Below are 21,011 nucleotides of genomic sequence, written 5' to 3'. Positions count from 1 at the left end.
CGACGAGAAAGGGATACTCGGCTACCGAGAGAAATTTCAAGATTAACCTCAAATGTAGTATAACCTTTACAGATGAACTTCATTTGACTTTCTCGAAACTTTTGAAAGCCTGAATATTTTAGAACTTTTTGCACAACTTGCTGTTCCCTACCAAGATTCTGAACAGCAAAATTCACCACGTCTGTGATCCATGAATGCTCCTACCCGGCAAATAAAACTTGTACCACTTAAACATGCTTCCTCCAACCCAAGGATTGTGCTACTTTCCTATTTAGACATGTCTTTAACTGCATCTTTTGGTATGTTTGGACGATTTAGAAAGAGCCCAAAATTGCCAATCGGTGTTTTGTTTTTTTATCAGAGGAGAGATGGGATCAATGAATGAAGTGAATAGTGAAGTGCAAATGTGCAAGGGATTATTTTAATGTGATTTCCAACCAGGGTGCCATGGGAGATTATTCGGTTTTATTGAACTCATTAACGACCATTCACTGATCTTTTAAAGACCAACAGAATATTGTGTTCTGCGACAATGTACGCTTTGAACCAAACAGTAGGCTCTCTTCTTTCAACAGAAACGAAAGTTTGGTTCTAGTCAGCGACATTGGCTAACCGCATGGCTCGAGTTGAACATCGGTGGCTTTTTTACATCTTCATTCACTCCATGACCCGCATCATCTTTTCTCACACACGCGACTTTGTTTCAAATTTCAACGACCTACCACGACACATGCTCTGCTTATACCATACATAATGCATGCTATGTTTGAGTGTGATGTGCCTTAACTTGTCCAACATCCAACGCGTTGGCAATTCTCTCGCTCATAACACTGGCCAACACATTTTTACATTTTTTTTTTTTCATCAGACATGAAAGTAGAGTTTTCTTTTTGAATTTTTTGCGATGATTCCGAATCTGCCCTAGTTTTTTTCTCTAGCACAATCACCTTTTCGTTATAATAATAATAATTACTATAATTGTAATATATGTGATATAGTAATATGTTTAATAATGTATATGAATTAAAGCTTATTGAGTTCAACAACAGGTAACATTTTTGTTCTGAAAAGTCACAGGTATAAATTACAGCACATGGTAAAACCCGTATTGCGCAAGCTTTTATAGGTCAAACTTAAAAATAAAAAATAAATATATTTCAAACACCCGATGTGTCGCAGTCGCAAAAAGTAAAGGTGTTTTTGAAATAGGTAGAGGTGATAAGCCAAGATTCACCTCCTACTTCTTTATCTTCTACTCAAAAGCTGCGCTGATCTCAAACCCAAAGCGCTGATGCAACACTGCCACCTACAGTAAAATTTTCATCATTCCAGTGGTTTACAATCCTGAATTTCACCGACAAGCTGGGCAAGACCCTTCTTCCACGCCTACAAAGTGAAAAATGTACTGGAAAAATATTAAGTACAAGCAGGTGCCACTAAACGGTTGCATTCCAGTTGCAGATACAAACATCCACAACTAATGTGAAATATGTGTCTTGGCTCAAGAATTTTTGGGAAACACTGAGTGTAAAGAAACTGTAGTAGCCTCTTAACACCCGCCCCCACCACGCCACCACGACTGCTTTCTGTCTCCCACACCCCACCCTCTGCTAATCTGTGTTTCTCTCTTACCGTGACGTGGAAGTAACTGCTGTCTGTCTGTCTGTCTGTCTGTCTGTCTTCCTCCCGCTCTCGCCTCCCTCAGCATCGCCGTTGAGGCTGTAACTGACAGTTGCGTGACACAGGCTGCAGAGAAGCCAGAGTCCGCCACAAGGAAAGTAGAGGCACCTGACCCCAGTCTGTCCCCCGCCGAGCCCTGCCCCCCCGGATCCTCTATTCTCTTGCCCGCCTCCAACGGCGGCCTGCAAGTGACGTACTTGAGCACGCCGCTGTGAGAAAACAGGGGGAAAAAAATCGGGTCGAACTTGTCAAAAAAAAATAAATACATAAACGGTGTCGCGCGTTTGATCTCAAACTTTGTTCAAATAAATCGTCTCGTTTGATAAACTTCGATAAATCAGACTCCATTAAAAGCCTTAAGAGGGACTATTAAACTCCAAGTTTATCTGATTGGGCGAGCTCGAGCTGACTACTGGCAAACATATCAAATCAAATCGCTAATCAGAAGCAAATCATGCGTGATCTGATAGAGGATTTGGCTGCTGTTATCTTCCCATGAGCCCAATCTCTCCGATAAAGTCATTTGTTAAGAGTAGTGCAACCTCCTCTCCTTTTGTCTGCCGTTCTCAATCCCCCTCTAACCGCCCCCTCGCCAACCCGCCCCGCAACCAGTCGCCGTGCATGATTGTCGTCGCCCGTGCATGACAGGAGTTGTGTCCGAAGTGTGTAATTGTGCATGCGCTGTCGTCAAAATGTGACTTAGAGCTTCAAGTGTCCACTTTGTTCAGTGTCTAAAGATGAAATGTGTTTAGATGTTTAATCAAGTGAATGTTGGAGATTCTTAGTTTTATCAGAGGAGGGCCATGCATTTGCTATCCGGGCCTTCAGTGGGGACTTAATCTACGGATAAATAGCACCGCCGTCACGTAACGTGACAAAAACTGTGAAAATTAAAAAGAATAAATGATACTCACCAGAGATATGCTGATTATCAAATGTATTAAAGGGGGAGTTTGCAGTGTTAAAACTGCGAGCAAGATTCACGTGGAGCCTCACTTCATTAATCCACCAATACCCCCTCCACCGATCGGACCAAAGCCTCTCACATGCCTCTTACTATAGTACGTATATTTTATTTAATGCAATAACAAAAATCCTTGAAGAAATGAAAACTAACTGAAACTATATTTTATGTTAGTAGAAGTAACTAGCGGTAATTATAGCAAAAAAAAATGTCCCTCGTTTTCGATTTTGTCAATTAATATCATACATGAGTTGTCCGAGTTAATTTTAAATGTATTTATTTTGATATTGTTGTAAATCCGTAGCTACAAAAGAACGTTCAGTTGTTTGAGAATTGAAGTTTACTTTACTTTATTAACACAATACTTAGTGACTTTTTAACCTTGCGGTCGACAAGTATCCATCTAATAAAAAAAATAAACAAGTAAAACTCATATTTAACTAATAAAAACTCAACTAAAAGGAAGCATTTTCGAAAAATAAGACCTAACAAACTTAGTCTGTAAACTAATTAAAACTAATTTAATGGAGAAAACAAAAGTAGAAACAAAATAACATGTAACTACTAGACTCAGTGCAGCCAAGAGAAACTCGACTGTTGGAAATGAATTCATACAATTTCATGGATCAAAATGAATTGAGGTTGTTAATATAGTTCAGTGCTTCTAATCGCGTTCAGCCCACTGCTGACTTTTATAACGTCGGCATACAGAAGGGACTGTTAAACTCTCAACGCCGATACCAACATGGCTGATTGTGTTTGCCCCAGCCAAGCGGCACACTACGGGACTCGCCGTCGGTCAAGGCTAATAAATCACACAGCCGTTTAGTGGCCCAAGCGCCTAATGATTATCAAAACAGATGGGCATTTGTCAAAAGCGATAGTCTGGGAAGAATGTGTTCATCACTCTTGCACAGCCCCAGCGTGATTTATGACCCCCGCCTGAAAATGCGTCCGCAATTGTAAGCGCGGCAGTGGCACACCCCCTTGCGAAATGAATTTTCTCACTCGCGTTGCTGACATTGACACAGTTGCAAACGTTCACCGGGATAAATCACTTTGACACCGCCGTCTCTGCTGACTTCCACACAAGGCATGGGAAACCCTGTTGACGTTGGACGTCGTCAACGGATTTCCACAGCTGGAACAGGAAGGACATTTGACTTGAGCGAGAAAGAGGATGTTGAAGATTAAAATAAATTATATTGAATTTTGCAAAAGTGCTTTTAAGGAAATGTTCACATCTGGTGTAGACATGTACACAAACCACGGTATGATCGCTTTATGTACTGCCCTCATTGATTAAGATGTTCTTGCAGGAATTTCGTAGTTCACAAATAATTGACCCTGCCCAAATTTTTTTTTCTAATGGCCTACATTAACCCATTAAGGCCGAGAGCGCATAACCAAGTTTCTACCACTAAAGCCAGGAGCGCTGTTGCGTCTTTGTACCCTTAAAGCTTTCTACCCTTAAACCCTTAAAGAGGAGCGTTTACATCATTTTCTTTTTTTTAATCCAATTCTCTCTCTCTTAGCCAATGAAATGCATCAGAATACACATGACGTGACGGTGTCGGGACCCCTCGGAGGATGTCGCGGAATTTTTTCGAGCATAATGGCGGACTCGCAAACGATCGAGCTCTGAAATGAGTAACGGCAGTGATACGGACGATGCGCTTGCTGACCTTGAACAAGTAGAACCAGTCGAACGTGATATATGGTTACGATATATGTTTGTTGACAATGACAATATTGACGTCAGAATAGAAGATGGTAATTGCCACATGATTTTTCTTTTTTATTGAAAATAGTGCTTCTCTTGCACTGACTCTTTAATTTTAGGTCTTCGATTGAAACAGTAAATAACCTCAGGCCTGTGTGAAAGGCACATGTCTAAGATGTCAAATTATTTTCGAATTATGTTTCTTTCTGCTACAGGGGCTGAGATATCAATTATTTAGTAGGTGTTGAATTTCTGGGAGAACCGCTGGTTTAAGAGGGTGATTCTATAGTCGCCCTTAGGTTTTGGGGAGATGTTGAACCAGGCGCTTTTGGCCTTAATGGTTTAATAGTTCAAGCAGTAAGTATTACTCAAACTATGATCACAAAACACTTTCCACACATTTCAAAGTCAGCTTACAACACCATCCTCAAAAATAAATGGCTTACAGATTTGATTTCTGAAAAAAAGAAATAAAAATACATCTCAAGTGTTTTCAAGCAAGAACGAGAAGTCCGTTGTGTGTTAGTCTGAAGTTTTAAAGAGCTACTCATTAAAGCAAATGCATGCGCTAAAGTCTCTCTCGTAACATCCTCCACTAACAACCCAGGCTAAACTTTGTTCAAACTATAAAAATATAAACAAGGAAGAAAAAACACATTTGTTTTTTTTCTTTTTTTAAATGTATTTTTTTTAGAAGATCCCGAATAGCAAGAATGGATTTGTAGTCTACAGATGTTCGATACCACTTTTTTTTCCATACCGATTCCGGTGCAATTATTTACTCTTTGAGTACTCACCAATACAGAGTACAGAGTACTCTAGTACTTTTGATATATACAATTTAATTTAACACAAAACATGGGAACAAAGACCATTCTTTCGGACGCAGATGATGATTCGCCAATGTGTCAAACTAACTCAGTATAGTGACAACTACTCAATGCCAGAATTTGGGGGTTTTTTTTGCCTCAAAAGGACAATGTGTAGAATTCAATGCCATCTAGTGGTCAACTAATCGAATGCAACGACGTAAGCGCATACATTTTGAAGCACACGCACTACGGTGCCTCCGAGAGACCACACATCGCAAACCTACCAACAGTTTCTTCAGCAGAGGCGCATGAAAAATTTCATCACAAACGACTTCTAGTATTCCCCCAAGTCATGAAGTGCATTGCATTTTTTACACATGCAGTAGTCATGATGCTTAGGAACTACGTTCGCCAAGTTTGTCTCCGTCGAGTATCCGTAGCGCAAAGATGGCAGCAAAACATGGCAGCCTCCTGTGGGGGAGGCGCGCCCTATGTAATATAATTAAAGATTACCTCACCTATGATTATATCAAAATAATTACGATGTGATAGAGCATATTTTTTTGCATATTGTTGAATTGAATAGTGGGTTTTTAAAATGAATGGTCATCAAAAAAAAATCAAAAAATTCTACACATTGTCCCTTTAAGTAACCCTGGTACCAACAGTCTCCACAAGGGTCCGATACTATTACAATCAAGTGTCCTGATATCGGTACTCATCCATCCCTATTTAATTCAAAGTAAAGCATCTGATTATTTTTAATGCATTTCTAATAAAACATTGCCCATAATTTAGTGAGTACCTTTGTATCATTTGGTGCCCCGAGTACATCCTGTACATAGAAATCTGACTTTAATAAAACTTTTTTTTGACGTTCCAATTAGCTTTGTGAAGGAAGTGCACACCAAATGATTAAGCAAAGAGTGATGCAAATACAGTACATGTTCCTCAACACTTCCAATATTGACAGTTCCTGCCAATTACAGCATCACCTGTATTAATTCGATCCTGCCAAATTCATGCGAGAACAGGTTGCGTGATTCTCACACATCACCTGAGAGCACTCCTTTGAATCTGCCAATCTGTTCCCAAATCCATGTCGCGCCACTGAGGTAATGTCGCCACGGTTTTCTCGTCATCATCACTTTATTGAACACAGCTTCTTTGTTAATTAGGGAGTGTGTTGCTGCAGGTGAGAACTCGCACATGCCTGCTAACACCAGGTGTGAACGAAACACTGTAAGTTCCTGTATGAAACCTTTGCAACATTGAACTTCAGTAGCTTGTCGCCGTCTACCAAAGTATCGTTGTTGTTAATTGCTTCTAAACTGGTGCTTGAATGTGAAATGCTGTAAATGCGGTGTTATCATCTTGTTGTAGCAGCTAATATGTAATCTGTTAATGCCTGAGGTCTGGATGTAAGATGGCTGTGTATAATTGTTAAGTCATGTGTTCTGGGCCCTGGCCAGAATTATTTTTTGATAAACTTGTCCAAGAACAAAAGACATTTGTTGCATTCTTGTGTTTTTTTTTTTTTTTTCTTGTAGCCATTCACGAGACAAAGTGCGAAAGTAATTGCCTACTGAAGATCGCATCGCTTTCATCACCCGAGTGCAATTAAAAGTATCATTAGCATTTAAATTGCCAAATAAGATTGTGATCAGCAGAAATCAATGAGAGCAGCGAGGGTCAAGTCCAGTGTTGTGCCGAGTTGTTCCAGACTAGTCAAACAGCGGCATTGTGATTTCAACAGGCTTCACGCTGATTGGCGAAAAATTGCTCCTGCGGGTCATAAATGATGGTCAAGAGAGGGCCACCTCTTTGTGAGTGCATTGTAAGTCCTGGCCCATAAATCTCCTGCCTAGATTACTCCTCTCAGTTTGGGGATTAGCAATGTTTTCCCCTCGCTATCCCCCTTAAATCTCCCCTTAAGCTGCCCTGAGCTTTTGGTGTCCAGTCGTGCGTGGTGGGCGAAAGATCCTTAGAGTGGACGCCTGAGTGCAAACCTGAATGGAGCTAGCGCTTTCCCCCTCCTCCCCGCCTGACACGTCCTACTGGCCAAAGGCGCGTGGCGCTTATCAGCTTCCATTAGCGCCAGTCACCCAGAATGGATGCCACCCTCATTACTGCATCATGGCACAGCTAAGATACGAAAGTTTGCAAATGACAACGGTGTGACACGCTGCACGCAGACCGTTAGCATGATTAGCTTTGGAGAAGTGGCTGCAAAGACAACGTGCTGAATATTTGACATCTGGAAGAACAATTATTCAGATTCAGACAATTAAAAAAAAGTATAAATTCAATTAAGGAGAGGTTCTCAAAATGTGGTCCCTAGTTTAGGGGTACACAGCATTTGGGGTGATTTGGACAAGGTTCAAACACATTTTTGGGAGCCCCCTCCAGTTGCTGTTACATTTCAGCTAACCTTATTATTAGAAATCAATTCATCATCATTCAAGATTCATCACCAACATTGAATTCAGGGGCGTTACCAAGGGGGGGCAGGGTGGATGGTGCCCACCCACGGACACACTCTGCCCTCCCAAAGAAAACTCGATGTAGTTCTAATGAATTGGAAATAAAAAATCAAAATCAAATCAACTTTTATTTGTTTAGCCCAAATCACAACATCAATCATCTCAATTAAGGAGAAAACAAAACACGTTTTAAGGTGCAGTAGTCCTACGTTGGATTTCGACCTACTTGAGCATTGTAGCACTTTTTAGCACCCCCAGGAAAGACTAATGCCCACCCAAACTTGGCCTCCTGGTAACACCACTGCATGAATTTATAGTTAAAATGTACCTGTAGGAACTAAGGTTAGTTCTATCACACAGAGATACTCCAAAATTGCAACACCAGACACCAAAAGGAGGACCCGGCACATAGCTGCCTTCCTGGCCAAGTAGGATATTGTTGCAACCGTGTCACAAGGCGGTGACAAAGCAATGTTTTTAGCTGGAATAATGGAGAGGTGAAAAATGACAAAAAACGGGTTAATTCCTCTCAATTTAATGATGTCCTTTCCGTATATTTTTATAAAGTACGTACAATAATATAGAGTGCTATTTTTCTAATTAAAAAGCACATTACAAACATTTATGTTGTGGTGGGGAGGGTGCTGGAACCATTTAATAGCATTTCCATTCATTTCAATGGGTAAAGGCGACTTAAGATTTGTGATTTTAAGGTTGTAAGCGTGGTCACGGAACTAATTAATTGTTCTCTAGCCGCCACTGTATCCATTTTCAAATGTAGCAACTAAAAGTAAAAAGCCGCCAGAGAAATAAAAACTCAAGTAAATTACAAATTACTGAAAAATCCACTTAAGTACAATAACAGTTTTGTACTTCCTCTACAAGCTAGCTGTCTCTGTACAAGTTTGATTGTTCCTCCAAGGGTTGAAAATTGCCGATTTTGTCCCCCCAGTCCCTGTCGGTGTTATTTAAAAAAGAAAACAAAAGCAGGTGTGGAAAAATGCCAGCTTGTACATGCAGTGTAAAAAGGTCTATTGACTCCTGCTGTACCCCAACTTCCTGGGATGGGACAATCCTTTAGGCAGCTGCGAGGCAAACGTTCCCCTGAGTGACGCCGACAGCTGCGACTTTGAAGCCTTTGGTGGCGCGGAGGCGTACAAATTGAAACTGATGACTTCTTAATCCGACAACATTGGTTATTATACTCTCCCATGATTTTGTTCCCACTCTTTGCGCAGGTTTGCCCAAACAAGCCTGTGTCATCAGCACACGTGCGCAGAGCGACGTTAAGGACGTTAGCGGACGGCAGCTGTTCAACCAAGGGAGCGCAAAAAAACATATTGTCCTGGCTGCTTGTTTTTGAATACTTGGCATACACATTAACCTCTGCCTGAAATTTATTATAATATTTTGGATATTAATAACTCACATTGTTTGAAAGTAGACACAGCAAATATTACAGGGGCAAAAAAGAGCCCACTTTGACACAATAAAATTATAATAAAACTAAACCCTTCCATCGAGTAATCGATTAAGCGCATCTGTCGACGGTTGCATCTCTGTGAAAAGAATCACACATCTTTGGAAGCACAATTCTTACCTTCACTATGATAGGGAGCCCGAAAGAAAAAGAAAGGATTCCACCGTGTTGTGGGACCATTTTGATCTCTTATCGGTAAATAAGATGTTGGTGTTCATTTCCTTGTTTCATCATCCTGTTCCTCTCTGTTTCCGCTCGATCTGTGAGGAGGATTAAGCTTCATTTCAAAGTAACTTTTAGTTTAAATGATTCATTTTATTTTCTAAATTAGGGTCACATTTGTTCAATTGAAATGTCCTACATTAGGAAAATGTCTTATTCAATGCTGTGGTACAGCGCGAGGCATAGAAAATAAGTCACAAATACAATTTGAATAAACACAACTCTACAGACATTTTACAACTTCCCAACGGTAGCTTTATTAATAATGAATAAATATACTGGTATGAATATAATTAGCTTTTATTAGGCTATTCAATTCTGAATTTTATGAACCATCATGTGAACAGAAAGGTTTGCATACAACATTTTTAGTTTAGTAGGCACACCAGCCTAATCAATGACTTGTGAGCAAGTCTTTCCCAAATCGATAGAAATTGCTTGGGGAAAATAATGACTCGCTTAACTGCCAAAACCTTGGAAATTTTTTTTTTTTAATAAGAATGTATGTAGAAAAATATTTTTTAAAACTCCATATGTATAAGTACATAAGCAACATCACGTACTCAATCACAACACTTTGTCTTAATTTTCCCGTTTGGACACGTTCACATTATTTACTGACTATATATTTCAAAGCTATAGCGTTTTATTAAAATGGAAGTCAACCCAAAATCTTTTTCAAGAATTTGTTCCATACTGGCTCACTAGTTGAAACACGGCATTCTGATTCAAATTGCGTTTGTGGAATATGAGTTAAGAAGCAAAAGGGGTCTCAGGGGACGGCCATTTTATCACTTCTGTCCACTGAAAATGACATTGAAGTTGCTCAGGGCTCTGATAACAGCCAATCATGGCTCAGCTTCAAAAAACAAGTGAGCTGTGATTTGTCGTTGCCTGAGCCCTGAGCAACTGTGATGTCATTTTCAGTCGACAGAAGTGACAAAATGGCCACCCCTGAGATGGCTAAAGACAGGTGGATTAAATCTTATTCCACAAACGCAATATTAATCAGAATGCCTTGTTTCAAATAGTGGGCCTACATGGAACATATTCTTGAAAACAATTTTTTTCGGTTGACTTCCACTTTAAGACAGAAATAATACAATATACAATGCAAACATACCCAAATAATATTGTATATAAATTGCCTGCAATGGAATTGTGTGTAAGAAACAGCAGGTATCTATATTGAGCAACAGAGTGACATAGTACCAAAACAGTGTTTACACAGAATCAATAGTTTGCCCACTGTACCACCAGAACTGGGCATTTTACTAAAAATTTGCCGTCCATTCATCCGCCATTTTGTCCGGTCGGAAAAAAAAGAACCCGCCTATGGGCCGGTCCGCCTATGCTTTTAAAAGGGCTTCCATTAGACTTTCCGACTAAAAACTACGAACAACTACCGCTAAATTTTGATCTGTCTTTTCATCTATCCGTCTAATCCCCAGCCTCCAAAAAAGCATGTTATATACGAACAGATAGTGCACTATTATGCGGTTATTTTGTGTATCTCTAAATCATTCTACCCAAAGATCTTTACAAAGCCTCACACGCACATGCCCAAAAAACAAAAACAAAAAGCAAGGGATGGCTGGATTGTCATCTGTAACACCATATGGTCCCCAACAAAATGTTTACTACATATGAAGGTAAAAATCTTCACCTTGCTGCCGTTAAACTTGGACGTCGGCGCAATTGACTCATCATTCACATTTATCCCTCTGAGTTTTTGGCTTCGGGAAACGAATAAAGAATACATCCTGTGGACGGTCGTGGTGTCTGGAGTTGATTCCGCAAGTTCCATAGCAGCAGTGTTTACTCGGCATGTTTCCTTCTGAGATAAACGGTCAGAATACCAGCAGCTCTAACAGGAGTTGTCTGCGAGTGCGCATCTATTATTGTCAGCAGTCTATGGCAGTGTTTTTCAAACACTGTGCCGTGGCACATTGGTGTGCCGCGAGATATTGTCAGGTGTGCCGTGGGAATTTAATTTGTATCTAATTTGTGTGCCGGTCTCGCGCCTGGCAGTGTAATCATGTAGTTACTACATTGTAGTACTCTTGCATACCAGTAGGTAGCAGCAGCAGCAGGTAGCTAATTAGTGATTCATGTTTGTCCAAACAGGCCCATGTTTCACGCTGAGTATCAATACGAAACATTATAAAATATTTTTTTCTTTGTGTTTATTTAATTCTTATTCAAGACGTTATATTATAATGTCATTCTTCAATGTTAAAGAAATGCTTATGTTGACAATATGACACTTATATTGTTAAAATAAGCTTTTTCTTTTCACAAATTCAGTTGGTGGTGTGCGGCAGGATTTTTTCAATGAAAGAAACGTGCCTTGACTCAAAAAAGTTTGAAAAACACTGGTCTATGGTGTGACCCTGATGTCACGCGGCAAGCTAGTAGGACCCTTTAGCTGACCAAAAACATGCCGGATGTAAAATACACGAACAAGCAGCAAACCTACTTTCAGCAAATGAAGCAATAGTCATCAATGTCAGGTTATAGACAATTACATAGATGGGTGAAAAATCCACTTCCGTTTATGCTTAATCCGCCTTTTTCTTATATTTCCCGTTTATCATTTATCACCGGCAAAATGGGCATCCGTCATAGACGGATAGATGGACCGGTCCGTCGGCTTGGCGGAATGCCCAGTTCTGTGTACCACAATGCTTCACGAATCCTCATCTACCCATCGCTAGACTCTGAATTTAACTAAGCTGTATGGGGTTTTGTTTATTGTTTTTGGAATGTGAGAGAAAGCTGGAATACATGCAGAAAATACACAAGAACGGAAAGACCCGCAGCCGCCTTAAGTTTAAACTCACTGAAAATGAAAACAAAAGCCAAACATGTTACACTGGAAATCAAACAAGCAACCCAGAACCTCAAGACTGTGCAGTATATGTGCTAAGACTTACCCACCATACTGCCCCTGCATACTGCGGTGAGATGCCATGCAAGCGTGTATCTAGCACTTGAAAGAATCATTTCTAAAAGGCAAAGAGTCTGAAGAAAAAAAAAAAAAAAAATGAATGTCACTTTATTTTTTCCTGACTGTCATACACTTACCTTACCATCGCACTTCCTGTTGTGCTGCATGGACTATACGCACAAATACAGGCACAGTTTCATCTCACCCCGATGCTTCTTTCGTCTGCATTCTTTCAAATTTTGACATCTGATGATGGTGGTCGAGGAGAAAATGAAGGTGTGACAGGAAGAAAAGAGGACGCCTGGGGGGTGTGTGTGCGGGGGTGTGCGTGCGCGTGCACCCGAGTGTGTGTGTGTCACCATGAAACATGATGGCTCCCTCCGAGCAGCAATGAAATGTCATCATGAGAGAGCTCCGCAGGTTTGAAGAAGAGATCTTGACGCAAAATGTGTGTATACCCTGGCAATTCATCCCAACATGGAGGTGGATGTTAAAAAGTGTCAAATGTTGGGTGATGTTATTGAAAGGAAGCGACATGTGGGTCAGTGCAGTAGACATTCGACAGTTCTCTCTCACTCGCTGCGGTTTGATGTCACGCTGAGTTGACGCTGGCTGGAAATTAGATTTTTATTTTCTCTTTTTTCCCAAGGCAGCTGTCAAAGCTTTTGTGTGTGTGTCTGCACCAAGTGAGCGAGATTACAGTGTCTTCTAATGAGCCCGCCACCTCACCTCTGCGAGCTTCTGCAGCTCCTCATTCGTCACCGGGGAAAATGGATTCCTCACCTTTTTTTTCCCCCAAAGTGCTGCAGTAGCAGGGGGCTTTTTGCCACCTCACCGAGGGGCTGACGACGGTGTCGCATGCATTCGGCAGAGGTGCGGCAACCTCCGTGCCTCTGTAACAAACCAATTCCTCACATTGTCGGTCATGACTGACATGTTTCCTGATCAATGATGGAACTGTATGAAGTGACTACAGGATTTATCCGTACCTTGGTGGCCTGAACTGAGCTAAATCCCTTGGTGCAAAAGTAGTTCAACTGGTGAAAGTGTGAGTGGTGTACCTGGCAAAAGCTTATGGGAACACTGTGGGGTGTTGAGTGTGTTAAGATGTAGGCCAGCCAATCACACCACAGAGATTTTTCTGTACATGGTGATCTGGACCAAACCTCTTGCTGCAAGCATGACAAGCCAACCGGATGGAGTTAAATCGATTATGGACTGTGTGGCTTTTTTGAGATTCATCAGAGGTGGGCATTTTACTCAATTTTGCCGCTCCGTCATTTGTCATCCGTCAAATTGTCTATTTTTCAAGACGAACCAAACTGGAATTGTCTGTCGGTCAGTCCGCCATATTATAACCGCGCTTCTGTCAGTAAACATTAAAGTTCCATCTATCATCAATCCGGAAAAAAAGGTCCAACAGATGAAAAATCCATCCATCCATCCATTACCCGAACCGATTTGATTAAAATGGCAAATGTAGTTCACAATGTCCAGCATAATGTGTCGGCTTGCCGCTCAAACAGCTCTACACTTTACCTTTACTTTACTTTACTTTACCTCTACGTTTTCTTTAACGTTTTGCGTCTTGGACGGATTGCAACTGTTAAAGAGGAAGACACCCCCAAAAAATGCATTGCAATATGTTCTATGCAACTTCACTAGTTTAACATGGCATTCTGAAAAAAACATAAGACCTCAGAAATATAGGACCAGCCCATGCAGCTGTGACAACCCTGAGAGTGCTTATTTAGCGTCGAAATACTGCCATGTAAAAACTATGACATGGCCTTTTCTTTTTTTAATATGGGATATTTCCATAAAAATAGTCCCAAGACTGCCATCATTCCTTTACCATGTTGCGTCCCATGTTTCCCGGTTGTTGCTATGTTTCTTTTCCTTCTTCGTTTTTGTTCACGTTTAATCACGTGAGATTTCTGTCTTGGAGGACTCGATTCTAGATTGGTGGGGGAAGAGAAGCTTATCACTGGCAATGTCCATCATAACTGACATCCTTGCTGGAAACTTGTTTTTAGAATAGACTGCATGAGCCATACCAATTGCTGATGTTGTTTATCATAATTGACATCTGTACACCTTGTTTAATTTTACCCTGGTCATCTGAACTGAAGAGAACCCCTGGGTGGATTTAAGCAAGAGCAACGAAGTAGCATAACTGTCAATCACTGCCTCGTCTTGCTGCCTTGGTGGGGGCATTTTGTCAGAGCGGAAATAATGAGCGTGAAGGAAAGAGTTAAGTGGTGTGCTCATGCAAAAATTTTCAGCGCATTAAACCGCCGGCTTGGCCTTGCCGAAAAAGGTCATGTTATTCAATAAGGACGTGAACCAGAGCGAATGAGAGGCGGCGAACGGTGCAGATAAGGCATGTCCTCTTCATTATCCTCGATTGCTCCTGATGTTGTGTCAGGGTGCGACATGTGACTGTCACTTGTTTTGGTGTGAAGGTATTTGTAGTGTGACAACCCCACGGCAGCAACTATGTCTGAAACAATTATCTCGGCACACATCAAACACTTTTAAACTTTCTATTACAGCGTGTTTACCCTTTGGTTTTGTCCTTCATAAGCAGACTTCTTGTGATAACTAACCAATCGCTGGTATTGTGTGTCATGACTAAAATGTGCATAGTCGCCAATATACAGCATGAATTCTCAACGGGATTTACCCGTGCCTTAAGGAGCTGAACTGAATTGAATCCATTGGTGGACGTATGGCTTAAGGGGTGACTGACCTAAGTGTGAGTCGTATAAATGGCAAATTGTTGGCATAGTATCATGATTGATGTAATGGCTGGCCTATGATGGTATGGAGTTACTGCAGGGTTAGCCAGTTCTTTATGATCCGATCCGAACTCAATTCCTTGGTGGAAATGTGGTTTTAGAGTAGACTAAGAGGCAATTTGCGTTGTGTGTCATGAGTGACATGTATACTACCCAGTAGCAGTAGGGAGTCGACGGTATTGAGCTGACCATGGTGATCTGAACTGAAGTGAACCCGTTGGTGCAAGCCTGACTTTAAGCAAGACTGAACAACAAAGTAGCATAACTGAACAATCAATGACAACACATAGACCGGCCAACAATGGTATGGACTCTACTTTCAGAGACCATGTGTGGTGATGTCACTCTACTTTAACCATTGTGGGTCATTCCTTTTTTTTATTATTGATCAGTCTGAAAGTAGTTTTAATTTTAAAACCAGATTAGTCCACCTGTGCCTCCTCTCAGTCTTGAGGTAGAGTAGTAAAAACAATTTTGCTTAAAAGCTAGCAAAAACACAAGAGCCGCACGGCTCAGTGGTGGTCGTCTCCCAACCTGAATGTTGTGGATTCGATCCTCAACACTTGTGACCATGTCAAAGTGCCCTTGAGCAAACTACTGAGCCTCGGTTGCTCCTAATGCTGTCATCAGTAGTCAAATGGAAAAACATGTTAAAGTGCTTTGAGTACGTAAGGTAGAAAAGCGCAATACAAGTCAAAGCCCATTTGCCAGTAAAAAATAAGACCAAAACAACTTTTGAAAGGGGAAAAGGCCAAATGATGAGACAGAACAAGAGCCCACAACTTCTAAGAAAAAGAATGCTGCATTCAAGAGACAATATCAGCAGGCCTCCTTAAAATGCGGGTTTAACACTCCAGGTGATTCTCACGCACCAAACACGTTCTGCGTAAAATGTGAGGACACACTTGGAAATGAGGCAGTGAAGCCTTCGAAACTGCTTGGGCACATGTAGACCAATTACCTGGTCTTAAAAGAAAAGCATAAATTAAAATCAAGGTATAATATTCAGTTGCCAAAAACAAAAAAAAAACCCAAAAAATCAACTGAATTTCTTCCTGAGACTGCTTGTTGTATGGAAACAAGTGCAGTGATCCCACTAATTACAACAACTACATTCACTCTAATGATCAGTCATATTGTCAGTAATTCGTTTGAATCTGTTTGTATGTCATTCGTCAAAATCTTACTTATCTTACTTATCGAAATCTTACTGTAGTGCAAAAATGGTTGCGGACCGCTTCTATAGATGAAGTTGGCGCCATCATGAGGGTTAAAGGTTCCCATTCAGTTCTCTGAGGCAACCTTAAGGTTGATGATGACATGTCAAGGAAGCATGACGGGCCTGTCGGCAATACGTCTCGACCAACCCGGAGCACCTGACTCACACATGCGCTTCTCCCTGCCCCCTTATATCCCCCCTCATATACCTCCCTCTAACCCTTACCCCCCCACCTCATCCCCCTCACCTCAGTGTCCAATTACAGCCTACTGTCGTTAGCACAGTGTCTGTCTGCAGCCTTTGAAAGGGCAGGGCGCATGACCGCCGCCGTCACGCAGCCGCCAAGTCCAGATCTATCAAAAGCCCAGGAAAGAGTGCAAAAAAAAGGCAAGTGCAGGCAGGCCTTCTCATTACAGAGTGCTGTCGAAGGTGAGGGGGACGTGACGGGAGGCTGGCGCTGACGTTGCCCGAGTGTCACGTTGTCTTTGCGCTCTCTGTCTCCCTCTCAACAGGACCGACCTCCCGCCGGCCCACAAGCCTGCCCCACCGCCACCCAAGAAGAAGAACAGCGACATGAAAGGACACTTGACATCTGATGACATCCAGGTACAACCACCTCTTTTCTCCGTTCATTTCGAAATGCGTTTCATATGAAAAATATCCATCCATTATCTATACCCCTTATCCTCACAAGGGTCGTGGGCGTGTCGTTAACGGTTTGCCAGTCAACAACCAGTCGCTAACCTGAGCCTACAACAGCCAACTTTCGCTGACGTACACATCCCACACCAAGCCAGATCCCTGTGTTCTATGCAGGCAACTAGTTGAAACAAGGCATTCTGATAAATATTGCGTTTGTGGAATAAAGGCCCTGATACACCAAAAGGGCGTTCACCAACAGTGACAGACGCTTTCCCCCTGTGGCGTCCGGCCGGCTGTCGGCACGTCACGATGGCAAAACACACCGCAACGACAGACAGCGACGTTGACCATTAAAGTACCTTCTGCGCATGCATAAGATGTAATACCCTTCCATACCATCGGCGGCGGTAGTCACTATTTCTCATGGTTAGAAAACTCCAACCGGAAAGCTGTTGGCCGGGGGCGGATTATAACAACGTAAACAATGCATTCAGCTAAATTCTTCGCTCACAATGAACTACCACGCGAAGTAAATCATCACGTTCTTGACACGGTATTGTGAAATACTTATATTGTCAACCCTCGCTTTTGTACTTGTAAGAAGATTAAGGCAGCGGAGCCGTGCTCACTGTCTTTCCGCATTTGTCACTTTCTGTAGGTGCTCCGAGCGCTGATTTGCTAGCTAAAAGCCAATCAGAGTGGTCAAATGTCACGACTGGCAACGCCGATTCAACATGCGTAACCGCCCCCAAGACGCTTACAGACGGGTTAGGACACTACGATGGTGGCCCCTACACCAATCAGACGGCGCTTAAAGACGCAACGACGCTTAACGACTTCCGACGTCGGTTTGGTGTATCAGGGCCTTAAGAGTTAATCCACCCGTTTTTAGCCATCTCGGGGGGCGGCCATTTTGTCACTTCTGTTGAATGAAAATGACATCACAACTATTCAAGGCTCAGGTAACGACCAATCACGGTTCACCTCTTTTCTGAAGCTGAGTCATGATTGGTCGTTACCTGAGCCCTGAGCAACTGTGATGTCATTTTCAGTCGGCAGAAGTGACAAAATGGCCGCCCCCTGAGATGGATAAAAAGGGATGGATTTTGCTGCTTAACTCATATTCCACAAACACAATATTAATAAGAATGCTGTGTTTCAACTTGTGGGCCTGCATAGAACATATTCTTGAAAAAAATATGTTTGGGTTGAGATCCCTTAAACTCCACAACACACACTCACATGCACTTTGATAATGCAAAAACTATTTTAACTTATTTTTCAATTAATCAATGGGGTAATCAGTAGAATACTTAAAATATAAAACTATTTGATAGCTGCATCCATGGAAACTAATAATCCACTTTAGGGGGAATCATTTTGATCTCTACACTTTGATTCAGATGAGAGACTGTTCACATGATTTAGTGGGTGTTGCTGTTTTGGTTAGCAACATTTCGAATGTGTTTAAATTTTTAATGAACAAAAGTGTCTATGAACTGAAATAATTTCAGTAACTACCTTTTTTCATGGGAAAAGACACTATACATTATTACAATGACGTTTACATGATTTAGTGGGTGTTGCTGTTTTGGTTAGCAACATTTCAAATGTGTTTAAATTTTTAATGAACAAAAGTGTCTATGAACTGAAATAATTTTAGTAACTACCTTTTTTCATGGGTGAAGACACTATACATTATCACGATGACAGACACTTTTGAACCCAAGTCTGGTGGATTCAAGATTTCAAATGAACACTTATACTGTATGTTCAATGTTGGCAGCTCGGTGAGCCAAGTGTTTAGCACATCATAGTCGAGCGGTTCTGGTTTTGAATCTCGGTCCTGCTCTCCTCGTGCTTACGTGGGTTTTGTTCCACTGCTTCAGCTTCCTCCCCCAATCCCCAAACATGCATGTTAGGTTCATTGAGGAGTCAAAATTGTCCATACGTGTGAATGTGAGTGTGGAATGGTTGTTTGCCCTCATGTGCTCCGTGATTGACTGTGACCAGTCAAGGGTGTAGTCTGCCTCTCACCCAAAGTCAGATGGCATAATGCTCCAGCACACCCTAACGAGTACAAGCACTATAGAAAATGTGCTTATAAGCGGGGGTCGGCCTGTGCGTTGAATGTCTCGCTCTGGAAGCCCAACACTTGTTTTAGCATCTGCGCCTCGCCTCGCCTCGCTATTTCCACAGTTTGCATCATGCCCCTGTGCCACACACAAGCCGTTAACTTGATGCAAATGCCAAGTTCAGCCGAGCAGCAAAAGTTGAAATTGTTGTCAAGCAAAGAATTCCTTGTCAAAGTTCAGATTCTCTCCTCAAAAGAGAGATAGAGAAGTCATACCCTTGAGCACAATGTGACATAGCACTGCTACTCGGAATTCTCATAGGAAGCCCTTTTGGGGCCGATGTTGACTTTAAAAGAACAACCGGTGTTGTGTAAAAAAAAAAAGAAAAAAGAGTTTCTTTCTGGCACACATAATGTTTCCAAACATAATCCAGATTGCACGTCTTTTATGATGACGTTTGAGTGCAACGTTTGTGTGAGTGAGTGAGTAAGTGTATCATGTAGTGCAGTTTTTGTTTTTGTGAACACCTTCTCTATTAACCTATTAAGGCTGGGAGCGCATAACCGCATTTCTACCCTTAAAGCCGGGAGAGTGTTTATGTCATTTTTTAAAAAATGCAATTATCTGTCTCTTATCAGAATATGCATGTGAAGGTGTTGTGACACCTCCGAAGATGTCACAGAATTTTTTCTAGCATAGTGGCAGACGCACGGATGATCGCGGGAGCTCTGAAATAAGTAACGGCAGTGATATAGACGACGCGCTTGTGGACTTTGAACCAGTCAAACGTGAAATGTGGTTAAGATATATGTTTCTAGACAATGATGATATCGACGTCTTTGTAACAGAATAGAGAATGGTAATTACCACTCAATTTAAAAAAATAAAATAAAATAGTGCTTCTCGTGCAGTAACACTTTATTTTTATATTTTTGAAACAATAAATAATAATAAACGCAGGCGTGTGTGAAAGCCGCATGTCTAAAATCTGAAGATTTTTTGGAATTATGTTTCTATCTGCTACAGGGGCTGAGATATCAATCAATTTTGTAGGTGTTGAATTTCTGGGAGAACCGCAGGGTTAAGAGCGTGATTCTTTAGTCGCCCCTAGGTTTTGGGGTGATGTTGAGCCAGGCACTTTAGGCCTTAATGGGTTAAAATGAATACCATTACATAAGGATTTGATTGAGATAGACCAATAAAACACCAAAGGAGGCTTTAAAAATGTATTCTTATTTTACGATTCATGCTGGTATGCTTGAAGTCCATGCTCTTCTGATGGTAAACTGTTTTTTTTTTCTAATTTAGACATCCATTTTTGTGGTTTAATACCCAATTAACGAAATTATTCAATTCCTTCATAAAAAAACAGGTGCCTTTTATAATGACTGATGCAATGTGTGATAAATGTGGCAAAGTTCATTACATACAGTATTGCATTCACCATCATTTTTTTGGTAATATTCTTAATGTCCACCTCCATGTGGAAAAGGAGAGCCACATTCCCGGATGAATTTTTCAGACATGTATTGAACGCCGGGAGCACGGTCAGACATGGGGAAACAGAATGCGCACAAGGGAGCTGCTGTCGATCACACCCCACCGCCACACACTATCCCATCAGGCTCTCAAACACACATATTTAACACACAGACACTTCATTCAATTTTTTTGTGTGCATTCAAATATGTATACGGTACAATGTGTTTTAAAAAATAGAATGCACCATCATGACGTAATATGGTGCTGTCCTACAATAATCATCATGCTTTCCATTCTTCTGCAGGTGGTCCATCTAGACAAAGACGAGGAGATGCAGAAGCTTCCCCTCCAGCCGCCTTATTACGACATGGCGCCCTCTGAGTCGACCCCCTTCACCGAAAAGCCGGTGAGTACTCGTCTCCATTGATGGCGCGTCCTTGCCCGACGCCTTTGGCCAGTCGTAATTGCCACTGAGAAG

At 41.5% G+C, this 21,011-nt stretch overlaps 1 protein-coding gene across 4 annotated transcripts in view; it reads left to right on the top strand.

The window, feature by feature from the left end:
• nectin1b (nectin cell adhesion molecule 1b) overlaps positions 1-21,011 on the top strand; it is a 214,408-nt gene that overhangs the window by 170,622 nt on the left and 22,775 nt on the right. For 3 of the 4 annotated variants that reach the window (XM_086035131.1, XM_086035130.1, XM_086035133.1), the window contains 3 exons: positions 1,706-1,776; positions 16,849-16,940; positions 20,838-20,939. In XM_086035131.1, the coding sequence (XP_085891257.1) occupies positions 1,706-1,776; positions 16,849-16,940; positions 20,838-20,939 (265 nt within the window). Of the gene's footprint in view, positions 1-1,705; positions 1,777-16,846; positions 16,941-20,837; positions 20,940-21,011 lie in introns of all 4 variants that reach the window. The other variant, XM_086035132.1, reaches the window with a different exon arrangement.

This window comes from Filicampus tigris, chromosome 7 (genome assembly GCF_054856515.1).
Source record: "Filicampus tigris isolate MCC_2025a chromosome 7, RoL_Ftig_1.0, whole genome shotgun sequence".
NCBI classification, from domain to species: domain Eukaryota; kingdom Metazoa; phylum Chordata; class Actinopteri; order Syngnathiformes; family Syngnathidae; genus Filicampus; species Filicampus tigris.
This window is presented reverse-complemented; position numbering and strand designations above follow the sequence as displayed.